This window comes from Notothenia coriiceps, unplaced genomic scaffold (assembly GCF_000735185.1).
Source record: "Notothenia coriiceps isolate Sejong01 unplaced genomic scaffold, NC01 NC01_scaffold00035646, whole genome shotgun sequence".
NCBI lineage: Eukaryota > Metazoa > Chordata > Actinopteri > Perciformes > Nototheniidae > Notothenia > Notothenia coriiceps.
Window position 1 is genome coordinate 1 of NW_011368347.1, and position 12783 is coordinate 12783.

General features: G+C 44.7%; 2 protein-coding genes across 2 annotated transcripts; one reads left to right on the forward strand and one right to left on the reverse strand.

Moving 5' to 3' along the window:
- Positions 1-3814: 3814 nt before the first annotated feature.
- LOC104963142 (coiled-coil domain-containing protein 102A-like) lies at positions 3815-6411 on the reverse strand. Its single transcript, XM_010791705.1, has 4 exons — positions 6318-6411; positions 5967-6082; positions 4131-4532; positions 3815-3888 (listed from the first exon to the last, which is right to left on the reverse strand). Exons 1-4 carry the CDS (start codon positions 6409-6411, stop codon positions 3868-3870), a joined length of 633 nt encoding a protein of 210 aa, XP_010790007.1. The 3' UTR covers positions 3815-3867.
- On the forward strand, positions 5759-11791 carry LOC104963143 (ligand of Numb protein X 2-like). Its single transcript, XM_010791706.1, has 4 exons — positions 5759-6492; positions 6576-7134; positions 11122-11357; positions 11601-11791. The coding sequence occupies exons 2-4, from the start codon at positions 6731-6733 to the stop codon at positions 11789-11791; spliced, it is 831 nt and encodes a 276-aa protein (XP_010790008.1). The 5' UTR covers positions 5759-6492; positions 6576-6730.
- The last annotated feature ends 992 nt before the right edge of the window (positions 11792-12783 follow it).

Genomic DNA, 12783 nt, shown 5'->3' on the forward strand with positions numbered 1-12783 from the left:
GTTACATTTCCATGACTTTTCCAAAAATATTGTTTTCCATAACTTTTCCAGGGCCTGGAATTAACATTTTGAATTTCCATGACTTTTCCAGGTTTTTAATGACCGTAAGAACCCTGATAATCATTCCTTGCAGTCCTACTTGAGTCCCAGTCCAGTGGACCTGTGTCACTGTGGGAAACATAATGACTATCAGCTGTCTGTTTATCCCCACCAAAACCACTCACAGCATCCTCAAGAAAGAGAAGTCAGGGGGGAATGGGGTCAGGGAGTCAGTAGACTACAGAGTAAGACGTTCACATCCGAAGCCAAATACTTTGAAAACATTTGAAGTATTTTCTGACAAAATGATGTCTGTTTTAGGCCAAAAGCCAGATTCTAACATCAGTTGCAAGATGGATGAAACATTTCAGCTACACAAGGTACACCACTGAATGTCATAAAGTATCACTGGAATATTTTCACATTTAAAGGTTTGGATTATTTCCAAATGTGTGGCCTAAGAATGATCTGAATTCCTTGGCATGATGCTATATAATCAATCAACACCTCTCTACAAAAAGTCTGATTGCTTATTTCAGATGACTGGTGTTAAGCATGAAAGATTCCTTTTAAATCTCCACATGTATGACTATTTGCAGGAGAGTGCATCAGAGCTGTGCTGCTGCTGTCATTACAGGTCCCCCCCGACAGAGGGCCCCCCTGTGTAACAGATGTCCGTCAGACAAAGTGAGCCACATGTGGAAACACTCAGCCTGAGAGCCAGAACAATTGAGGAGACAGGAAATAAGGCTCTGCTGTGTGTGGGTACCCGTTCGCCACAGTATCACTGTTTACTGTCAACGCTACAGCCCCAATATGTGTGTGACGTCTGTGTGTGAATGCATGTGTGTTTCCATGGAAACCCTGCCTGAGACTATTGAAGGTCATGTGTGATAGGCAGTGACAGTGTTTATATTTACTGCCCCTTCGTTATGTGGTTACAACTCATACATGGGTATGTGTGTGTGTGTGTGTGTGTGTGTGTGTGTGTGTGTGTGTGTGTGTGTGTGTGTGTGTGTGTGTGTGTGTGTGTGTGTGTGTGTGTGTGTATGTGTGTTGGGATAGTATGCGGCCATAAAGTGGAGAGGTCCACCACTGCTGCAGGGTCAGATTTCCTGAAAGAAATGCAGTTTTTCTGGATGTTTCCTGTGGTTTTCATTGAGTTTGCATCTTCAATCTGTGTTTATTCAGCCGCCAGTTTACTAAGACAGTGACTGGGTCACTGGTCCGCTCCTCAACTCGCCCTGGTGCTGAACATCCACACTCATACCACATGTTCCTCCAGTGTTTGTTTGCATTACAGTAATCTAGCTGTTTGTAAAGGAGACGTTCATGGAGGTGGTTCTTGTTGTAAAGCTCATGTTGTTGTTAGTGAAGCAGAACATAGATCTTTCAGATTGAGCATCAATTTGGTAAGACAGTCGTCAGTGTTCCTCAAATGCAAAAGTGTACCTGTAGAGGAGGACTTCATTCTCAGTAAGCTTATTTTGGATAAAGTCTAAATCTTTATTGTTGTACCAAGCAGTATTGAGGACAGGCCACAGTGGTTCATGAGCTGCCCCAAGCACTGTCTGCCAGGGAGAGCTAGCAATCTGATGTGAGGGCCACCTGTGTGAAGTCTGAGAGGTTTACTGCTCTGAGGGGGCTGACTCTGGAAAAAAGGAGTGGGAATTTGAAAAAGAAAGTAAGGTGAACGTGTCCCTTTTGTCCCCAGTGGAAATCATGACCTTGCCGGCAGCAGTGAAGCTTTAAAGCAATTATCACAAATAAAATGATTTATACCTGAGAGAGGGACAGGACCCCACCAGCTGCTGAGAGGACAACACAGGACAGCAGCTGGGGGTGGGTGGGGGGGGCTTAAAGAGCAGTACAAATTCAAATATCAAATTGTTCTTTTAATGTATTGTCTAGAGACGAATAGAGTGCACCCAGGACGACATACTGTAAAGTTCTGTAGTAGGGCGGGACTTAGTCATTTAAGTTCCAGAACTTACTGTTTGACTTAGGCTCTCTCTTCTCAGTTTCAAATGGCCTCCAAAGAGCATTTCAGAGTGGCTGAAGGCTGAAATGTGACCCTGTCCTCCCATACAAGTTAGCATTTTCTCATGAGCGTTTTTGTGTGTTAGTGTATAGGGAAAGTGCCAGATATGCTTTGGTTCAGGACGCTAGGCACTCCACAGGCTGACAGAGAATAAGTACTGCAGCATCACTGAGCCCTCTGGGGTGTGTGTGTGTGTGTGTGTGTGTGTGTGTGTGTGTGTGTGTGTGTGTGTGTGTGTGTGTGTGTGTGTGTGTGTGTGTGTGTGTGTGTGTGTGTGTGTGTGTGTGTGTGTGTGTGTGTGTGTGTGTGTGTGTGTGTGTGTGTGTGTGTGTGTGTATGGTGGAAAGCGGTGTCCTATTTTACGTCACTAGCAGTGTGTGTACCCAGATGTACACCCAAAGTAGGAGACCACTTTTAAACACATACACACACACACACTTCTGTTGAGCGATGTAACAGCAGTGTGGCCTACATTCAGCGAGGTTCAGGTCATATTGTCTTACAGCAGCAGAGGACATGAGCAGCGCAGAAAACAATGCTCGTTAACATGTGCATGTTAGTGAGAGGCCGTCTGTGTTTCATAGGATCAGCAGCGTAACGTTTCTGATTATTTATACATCTATCAATAATCTTTGATATATTTTTTAAATATTGCAAAAAAAACGTTTCCAGACCACAACATCCCATCTTCAAATGTTTATATTGTTCCAACTAACAGTTGGTCAAAACCAATCCTCACCCATTTGTGAGAAATCCAGTTATTGAACCACACTTGATTCAGTTAGCAGATTACACCTATATTTCACTGAATTCATCCAAAAAGAATTGAACCTAAGGGAATTGACGAATCACATGTTCTTAAATATTGAATATAGACAATATATTGTCTACTGAGTACAATAAAGCACACATTACGGGGCCAAACAGCTTTGTCCAGTTGGGCCCTTTGAGTTCAAAGACAAAGTAACCCTGCTTTCCAGAGAAAGGGCTGCAAGCTGGGAGCCACTTGCTTCAGGTACATGTGAGGTATGAAATACAACTCCAGTTTTAGTAGCAGATCTGCAAGTTAGAAAAACAAAATCTGTGCACAACTTTAATCTGATAGAGGGTCAGCAACAAGGCCCACAAATGCATCGACTGCTCTCTCCCCTCATTGCCAAGGATTCCTCCCACCACCTGCCCCCCCTCCTGCCTTCAGGGAGGCGATACACAGCTATCAAGACCTGAACCACCAGAACATTAAACAGTTTCTTTACCAAAGCCATACACACTCTGAACTGAACACACACAGTGCCTCTGCAACCCACATCATGAACTCAAACCCACTGGTCATCGATTTATCAGTTACAACCTTATCGGTTATACTGAACTGCTTTATTTATTCCCCAAAGCTCTTTAACTGTCATGTCCTGTTCTTCTTGTTTTTGTCTTGTATTGCTTGTTTCTTAAGAATTGTTCAAATTGTTAGCGAATCGCTGTGTATGTGTGTGTTTTAAGCACTGCTGGTATGGGCACTCGTCATTTCATGTATTTGATATACAATAACAATAAAGGCTTCTATCTATCTAACTGTAGTTGGAACAATTGCAAGGTAAACAGCAGGAGGCAGCGTTAAGGTTACCTGTAATAAGACTATGCACTATTTGATAGTATTCATAACATACATCAGCTTCACTTCTGAAATGTCTTCTCCTCCTGTCCTGCACCTTAGCGCGTGGAACGGGTTTCTGCTGTTAGAGGTCCAGGAGACTAAACCAACGCACTTCTGTAAGTCCCTGCGGTCACCTTCAGCACTGTGGCAACCACAGCTGAGAGGGAAGGAGCATTTATTATTGGGGATATATCCCCAAAGACACTTGTTCTTTCTTAGAATAACACAAACTGTGTACATTATATTTGAAACATGTCAACATAATAGTGTTTAGGTTGTACACCACATGGTGGCCCCCAAAAAAATTGGCTTTTGGACAAGCATTCATGTCTACAGTTCCCTGTGCATCAGGCTGTGACTCTGCTCAGTCTGATCCACAGAGACACTGAATCCACTCACCTTCTCTCGAACCATCTTCTGTCTGTCCAGGTCCACGTCCCTCACTGGTTCTGGCTCCGGAGACCCCGGCGGTCTCTCCCCCACCCTGTCCGGCTGGCCGTCAGTGTGGACCTGAGAGGAGGAGGAGGAGGAGGCAGGGGAGGAAGCAGGTATGGACGGGGAGGAGGAGGAGGAAGCACCAGGGGGGTGTGCAGGGGAGGAAGATGGAGAAGTGGCAGACGGAGGAGGAGCGCCAGGAGCTTGGTCGCCACGGAGACGCAGCGTTTCCTGCCGTAGTGTCTCGTTCTCAGAGGCCAGTTCCTGCCGCTCCCGCCGCACGCCGCTCAGCTCCTTGGTGAGGGCGTCCAGCCGCTGCCTCAGCTGGCGCACCTCGTCCCGGGCCCGGTTCCTCTCCGCACGCACCTGCAAACATACAAAAACACAAGAGGAACTTTAACAGCCCGAAATTGTCGTTTAATAGCAAGCCTTCTCACACCAGAGGATGATGGGGACTACTTTCCTCAGTGGAATCATCCACATCATGTGGATATGTCTGTAGTAAGTATTTGTGGCAGCAGGATGTGGGATTTAATCCAAATAAACTACAGTGTGTATTCATGAGGAATATGTCACCCAGTGCAACAGGCTGGCTCATGGATGAGTTTTGGCACATATATCTGGCCTTGATCAGGCACTACTACACGCTGCTATTTCAGTGTTGGTTTAGGTACCATTTTGAAGAAGTGAAATACCTGTTCTCCTGATTCAAGCCAGAGTTGATTTTTTTTATTTTGAATTTCTACTCTTTTCTCAAAAAAATGCTTTGAGGTGTCACATCATAAAAGATTTCATGACATCATGAAAAGCCAAGTGGGATGATGTTTCTCTCCTAATGCAGATTAAATGTATACGACCATCATTTGTAGAAGGCAGCTTAACATGACCCAACTGAGGGAGACATGTTTCATATATGTCATGCATAAGAGATTTTTTATGAGAATAATCTACCTACAAGCTTTTACTGGAGATGTAAAGGTCACCTATTATGCAAAATCATGTATTTTCTACATCAACATGTGTCCCCTCTTTTTCACATCTCTTCTACATCAACATGTGTCCCCTCTTCTTCATGTCTCTTCTACATCAACATGTGTCCCCTCTTCTTCACGTCTCTTCTACATCAACATGTGTCCCCTCTTCTTCATGTCTCTTCTACATCAACATGTGTCCCCTCTTCTTCATGTCTCTTCTACATCAACATGTGTCCCCTCTGTGTAAAGAGACTCTGAAAGTTTCAGGAACAAAGATTCTCTCTCTTTTTGTCCTGACCCATTTAAATAAAAAGCTGATCAGATTTTGGCCACTTTATGATGTCATAACGATGTGTTGGCTTGTGTAACCATTAGCCAATCAGCAACCAAGGTAACCCCCCCCCACCATCTTATCACCTAAATCTCCTCCTAGAGCAGGGGTTCCCAAAGTGGGGGTCACGAGACCCCGAGTGGGGGTCGCGAGATGATTACAAAATAAAAATGGAAAGACCCCCACTTTGGGAACCCCTGCTCTAGGAGGAGATTTAGGTGATAAGANGGTAGCTACCGTCTGAAGGTCTGAATGTGAAACGCTGTGGAAACGAGCTCTGGGGACGGCTCTCTCCTCGTGGAGTGCTTTATTTCAAGACTTTGCTGTAGGCATGTTCTCTGCAGAGGAGTGCATCTGCTGTGCACGGACACAAATATCAACGTGGAAGAATTGATTCTGTTTTCTCTTCCAGAGCCTCACACATCCGTCTCTTCTTTTGCCCTCTGCCACTTTCACATCCCATTGATCTCTCTATCCCCTCATTTTATTTCTTACTCCCTCTTCTTGGCTCAGCCTCCGCTCCTTTTCTACCACGACTCTCTGTTGCTTTCCCCATCCCACTTCCTCTGATCTGTGTGCTCTCTCTGCCTCAATCCCAGATAATTCCCTCTCTGTGGAATTGGAAGATTGCAACAGGCGAGAGCAAAAGAGAGATTATACTGTCAGATTAGTAGACAGGAGCAGCAATACATAATCTCAGCACACACACACACACACACACCACGATGTCCCTTTCCATCACGTGCACAAAGCATTTGCCACATTAATAAATGCACGAGCACATAATCAGACACTTGTTGTTTTCCCTGAAACAGCTTGTTTAACCCTCTGTCTTTGACCTCTGACCTGCAGGGCGATGTGCCATCAGCCACTGGGGGGCATCTGTCAACATCATCTCATTTTGTTTGGAAATCTCATATTTGCAAGCGAGGTTGTTCATGGCTTACTCCGTGTTGTACGATTAGGAAAAAAAAGAAAATGGACAGTAGCCGGGCCAAGACTGCTATTTAACAATATAGAGGTAGAAATGGAATTAATAGACGCACATAATCAGACACTTTTCCCCCTGAACAGCTGTTTAACCCTCTGACCTCTGACCTGCAGGGTGATGTGCCATCAGCCACTGGGGGGCATCTGTCCTCGCTGCCACCCCTTCATCCTGTAAAGCTTTTGGGACAGGAGTGCGGGTGCCCCTTCCCGACACTGCAGCCCCACTGGAGTCACCCGTGCCAAAGCTAGGTTGCGTGAAAGCAGCGGAGATGGGCAGCCCGGGCAGCGAGGTGGGTCTAAACGACCCGTTGGAGCCCACTTCAGAAGCTCTGTGTCCCGAGTGTGGGCAGATCCACCGCAGCTGGGAGAACCACCTCTACAACTACCGCCTGGAGGTGGACGACGACCTGGTGTGCCACATCTGCCTGCAGCCGCTCGTTCAGCCCCTGGACACGCCCTGCGGACACACCTTCTGCGCCCGCTGCCTGAAGAGCTTCCTGAAGGAGAGGGACTTCTGCCCGCTGGACCGCACGAGGCTGCAGCTGCCGGCCTGCCGCAGGTCCAGCATCCTGGTGCATAAGCTGCTGGACAAGCTGTCCGTCTCCTGCCCTTTGACCCCCCTCTGCGCCCTCAGCATGCCGCGGTGCGACTTGGAAGCTCATCTCAAACACAGGTAATGAAGCTCACATGATGAATGCACACATGAAAGCCAAGTCAAGCAGGATTTCACAAGCCCTTCGGAAGTGTTGTAGCTGTATGGAAATCACTTACATAATTCACAATGACACCTAGTGTGTTATGTCTAAAGGTGAAAAGTATTTAGTCTTTCAGAAGACAGTGAATTGCCAGAAGTTAAATTATTACTCGCTTACATTTTAGCAAAAGTTTCAACAATGCATCGGTTAAATCTTCTCAAGAGTGAATGATTTTCTAATTTGTCATCCCATGGTAGGTAATGGAATACTTTGAGGAGTACGTTTGAGGAAATATTTAATTTAAAGACACTTTGGGCCCTGTTGGAGAAATACTGTTTTCTCCTCTCTTTGGGTTGTTTTAATGCACTGATATCATGTGTGGCTCTGAACTGTGTATGACCTTGCAGCTGCCTCTTCTTGTGATAGGAGGAGGCAGGGCATTTCAGGTTGTTGATATTTATGAGAAGACAGACTTGCTGTCTCCTAAATATCTCCTTTCTATGAAGCGTGAAGGAAGTACGTGACTCTTTCCAGAAGACGTCACAGATGACCCATCGCAGATGACCCGACTTTTTTCTCCATTTTCTGGATTCAACAATGTATCTGTTAATGGAGAAAATAATTGACAGATTGATAATGAAGAAAAAAAACTGAAAAGAGTTGCGTTTGAAACCGCTCCGCCCTCACAGTTAGCTTGTCTCTGCCAGGGACTCTTAAGGATGTCCTAGTTCTTAGCCCAGGGCATTTAGACTCACCTGCCACCCTTAACCTAAAGGGTTTCCGTTCCTTTGGCTTTTGGCCCATTTGGACCAGGTGCTGTGAGACCCTGAGGGGATTATTGGGCTGGATAGGTCATGTGACGGGGATTAGTGTTTCCCTACCGCACTGTACCGCGGTCATGGGTTGACTGACCAGGAGCTCCATATTCTCATTCTGCCATCATGCTGAGCAACTTCAACACCAGAGACCTTTTCAACCACTTCTTCTGCGAGACAGCCAAAGGCAACCCTGGCCTGTGGTGAGTCCGACACGGAGGGTGTGGGTCGGCACAATCATAATATAATAATAATAATAATGGCACTTCACTCTCCACCTTTCCTTGTGTGTCTCTTTCTGGCTCTCTCTGTTGCTCTGTCCTGCTCTGAAATGCAAGGTGGTGTGTGATTTTGATAGTGCTTCAAAGTTGTCATAGGTTAGGCTGCTGTCGTTGGGTGGATTTAGTTTAAATGCAGCATATCAGAGGATACTTAAAAATAACTACCGTATACAGTGTGAGGAAATGCTAGTTTTCTTTGTACAAAGCTTTTGTTTTTTTGGTAAACTTAGCTATAGTTGTGAGGACATATACTGTAGAAAAATGTCTATTAACTGTAGTTAAAACAAATTAAGATGGTGTCGTTGATATGAAGCCATCCATCCTAATTGGCTTTCTTATTGACCTGTATCCAGTAACGACCTAACACCTTCATTAAGTAAAGTGGATGTACCATAACAAGCTCACCTTAACAGGCTATTACCAACAAGGTGTCTATCTGTTCTAGTTGGCTGTTTCCAACCCTATCACGTCTTAAAGGAGGGACTAACTGTTGCCACTTTAGGAAGTCACTTAACAGTAAAAGAATAAGCAGAAAATACCCATTTAAACTCAGCATACTGCCTCCGTTAACACGTCTGTAACAGCAATATGTCTAAATGTAACTAACGTTTGCTAAAATTAGCCTCAGTAAGCTTCCAGTCACAACAGACTAAGAGAAGCTGAGCAGTGAATCCCTGAGCAGTGAAGGTGTTATTCTGGGACCGCTTCTCTCTCATCTGCAACGTTATTGTTAACAGTCTCCTTGTGCAGGGCTTTTAATCTATACAGCTTTTATTCAATCACATGAGCAGAGTGGTATGTCTCAGTGAAGGTTGCACGCATCCTGTCAGTGTTGAAAGGACAGGGAAAGGTGGTTTAAGAGAGATCAAACAAGGTTGATCTGAGGACTAACGTGACATTCTTCAGCGGAGATTAAACCTCTGAGCCACGGAGGTTTGTCGCTCCTCTACTCTGCAGGTCTTAGATAGAAACAGAAGTCAGGAGAGGAGACATGAGATTATAAAATGAGAGGTCAAGCCAAGCCACGTTGTTCCGAGGTGGTGAAGGTGAGCTGGGTGATCTGATCACTGATGGTGAGGCACTGTCACTCCTACTAAATCCAAAGTGCTCGGATTGAAGCGTCTATAGAGGTTGGACTTTTACATTTTGGTTAAAAAGTTTAATCGTTTTCCTCTCAAAACGATATATTTTGGTCGTGGGGGAAATGGTGAAAGATGCATAAGTGAATTCAGAATTAGAAACAACACCGCTCGTTGACTGTTTTCTATTTTAAGATTAGCAAGAGCATAGAATCGTAGGACAGCGATATACATTTAAATGATTCAATAAGCTCATAGCTGCCACTGAAGAGTGCGAGTGCATCGATCCCTTTAGTCTGAGTTTATCTTTCATTGTCTCTCAAGACTTACTGTTGGTATAAATGATTTATCCATCTGTTTGTTTTCATAGAAAGGACTTCTCAGAATAGCTGAACTTTTCAACTGTTATGTTATTATCCCATCATTCAGCCCAAAAACGTTCTGATTTCAGCTTCTTATATGTGAGTTTTTGCGGTGTATATCCGTTTTGTTAACATCTTCATGTTTGAAACTGCTGGTTGTTCAAATCAATCATTTTGTTGAGTTTGGGAAATTGTGAAATCACACTAATTCTGGCTTCCCTCCACTGGCCTCCTGTCCATTTTAGAGTCCATTTTAAGATGTTATTGTTTGTTTTTAAATCTCTTAATGGGCTGGCCCCAGAGAACATCTCAGACCTCTTACAGGTGTACACCCCCTCAAGGGCTTTGAGGTCGGCTGATCAGCTGCAGCTGATAGTCCCAAAAACAAAGAAAAAGACCAGGGGAGACCGAGCGTTCTCATCGGTAGCCCCCAGGCTCTGGAACGACCTGCCCCCTCATGTAAAATTGTCGCCCACTCTTGAAGCTTTTAAGTCCCGCTGTTATGTGCTCCCCTCCTGTTTGTCTCTCTGTCTCTCTGCTACCCAGTTCAGTCTGACCTATGTCATACCCTATTTGTATGCTTTTACTGTCTTTCCATAGCCTTTATGTGCCTTGTATTTATTCTTATGTGTGGTTTTTATGTTTTCTTATGTGTGCCTTTTATCTTTTCGTGTAATATTATATTTTATTATAATGTTGTGTTCATTGTGAAGCACTTTGGCAAACCCTATTTTTCAACTGTGCTATATAAATAAAGTGGATTGGATTGGATTGAGGACATTTTTAACTATTTTCTCATTTCAATTAACTAATACATCCAAATAAACTTGTTTGTACAAATGTGTCTGAAATTGCAGTCACAGATGTTCATATACATTCATTCTCGTATATATATCTATATATAGATATATATATCTATATTCACTGTAAACAGCAGTTTCTCTGGTATTTTCTATCATCATCAGTTTGCCTTAATACATTGGGATCTTTCTACAAAAAATACTTCTTCACCTTTTCTGCTGAATTCCTCCATGTGGCCCCTAACGAGGGGACACACAAACAGAGACTCTCTTGGTTGAATCAATTGCATCACATTAAATTAAAGGTCCAGTGTGTAGGATTTAGGGTAATCTATTGGAAAATGATATTCATTATGAGATCATCATTAGTGTTTTTGTTAGCTTATAATGAGCCCTTCATACCTACATCAAAGTGATCACCACCATGTGCTCAGAAAGGACCAATCAAACGCTCTAGAGATGGCCTTTTACTTGACGTGAAGTGGAGGGGTGTTGAGTTTATTGCAATCTGCCACCTCGCCACTAGATGCCGCTAATTCCCACACACTGGACCTTTAACTGATGCTGAACCTGATTTTCTTTACACGTCAGATGGACTAACAAACTGACGCCTGTTGCTTGGTGAAAGGTGTCCCGGGACGAGGAGTCAGCAGACGAGCGAGGACGTCCCGCGGTGTGAGAGCGGGGATGAGCGTGTGACGGTGACCAGCCCCCCCAGGTCGCCCCGCTCCCCACAGACCGTGCTGAGGGACCGCACGCCCACGCCGCCCTCCGGGTCTGATAACACGGCCGTCACTGGGCCCGTGTGGACGGACGACGCCGGCTTCGACAACCCCGCCTTTGAGGAGAGCACGGAGGAAGAAAGTGAGTGGATCTGGGCTCGTAAGTAGGGTTAGATTATCAATGAAGTCAATACAGGTTAGATGAGACAAAATGTATCAGACACTGTAGAAATAATCCTCACCACACCGGGTTCGAATCCTTCTCGTGGCTTTTTGCTTCGTTCTTTCTCCCCATTTCCTGTCTCTTCTCATCTACAATAAAGGCACAAAAGATCATCTTCAAGAAAAATTAATGATCTATTCTTTAATGTCGCTCCGTCTCTAGGTGTGGTAGGGATGGAGTGTGTGGTCCCCAGGGTGAAGCGGCCCCTCAGTAACCCCTGCATCCACCTCCTGCGATCAGTCAGCTCCACCTCCTCTGGCTGGGACTGCGCTGAGTCTCCGCCCCTTTCTGCTGAAGAAGGTATGACATCACTTCCTCAATTTGGCTCAGCATCTTCCTACAGGGCTGCATAATGAGTACTTTTGGTACATTAAAGATCCCCTATTATACTGTTTTTCATCAATATATTATAGGTCTCAGATAAATACAAAATATGTCTCTGAAGTGTTTGGCTCCAAACACCAAACAGATCATTGCAGCATCCCATAATCCCCTCTGTTTCAGCCCTGTGTCCAAAGTGCTGATTATCTGTCTGTTACTTTAGATGAAAATAAGGAGCCCCTCCCCACGCCCCTCTGAGAGAGATTTGGTTAAAAAGAACACAATAGGCGCTTTCACACCGGAGTACTTTTCCCGTTTAGTTCAGAGATAGTGCCTGGAATTTTGCGTTCACACCAAAAAGAAAACTTAGTTCAGAGAACTTTTCCCCCCTTTTCAGTCCCTGCTAAAGAGGTGGTACTATCCTGGGGAGAAAAAAGTACCAATTTCTGATTGGCTGGGCGGATTGCAAACCACGCCCCAAAGCAGAAGAAGAAGAAGTGACGTCAGCGGCTTCATTTGCCTAATCTTCCCTCAGGGACTTATTCCGGTGTGAACGCGATCTGTACTTAGTTCCATCGGGACACTAAGTGCTGGGAACTAAGTACGGCAAAGTACTTGGTGCGAAAGCGGCTAATGGTGCTCTAGGACAGGGGTTCCCAAACTTTTCAGCCCGCGACCCCCAAAATAACAGTGCCAGAGACTGGCGACCCCCCTGTCGACGGGTCGAGGAGTTTTCCCCACTCTTGTGGGAATATCTCCGCAATGGAGCGAGCTCAAGTTTCACTTTCGATTGCTTGATATGAAAATGTCTATGCAAACGTTATTATTATTAATAATACTTTTATTATACAATTTTTTTTTTTTTTTTCCATTTTTATTTTGTAATCATCTCGCGACCCCCACTCGGGGTCTCGTTATGACATCATAAAGTGGCCAAAGTCTGATCAGCTCATTTTCTTTTTTATATAAATGGATCAGGACAAAAATGAGAGAATCTTTTTTCCTGAAACTTTCAGAGTCTCTT

Coding starts and splice junctions, on each gene's coding strand:
- LOC104963142 (XM_010791705.1), bottom strand. CDS start 6,411: ATGAACAACCTCGCTTGCAAATATGAGATTTCCAAACAAAATGAGATG. Junction 4,533..5,966: donor GGCTGAGCCAAGAAGAGGGA/GTAAGAAATAAA, acceptor GTATGTTTGCAG/GTGCGTGCGGAGAGGAACCG. Junction 3,889..4,130: donor AGAAGATGGTTCGAGAGAAG/GTGAGTGGATTC, acceptor CTTCCCTCTCAG/CTGTGGTTGCCACAGTGCTG.
- LOC104963143 (XM_010791706.1), top strand. CDS start 6,731: ATGGGCAGCCCGGGCAGCGAGGTGGGTCTAAACGACCCGTTGGAGCCC. Junction 7,135..11,121: donor GAAGCTCATCTCAAACACAG/GTAATGAAGCTC, acceptor GCTTGGTGAAAG/GTGTCCCGGGACGAGGAGTC. Junction 11,358..11,600: donor GGAGAGCACGGAGGAAGAAA/GTGAGTGGATCT, acceptor CTCCGTCTCTAG/GTGTGGTAGGGATGGAGTGT.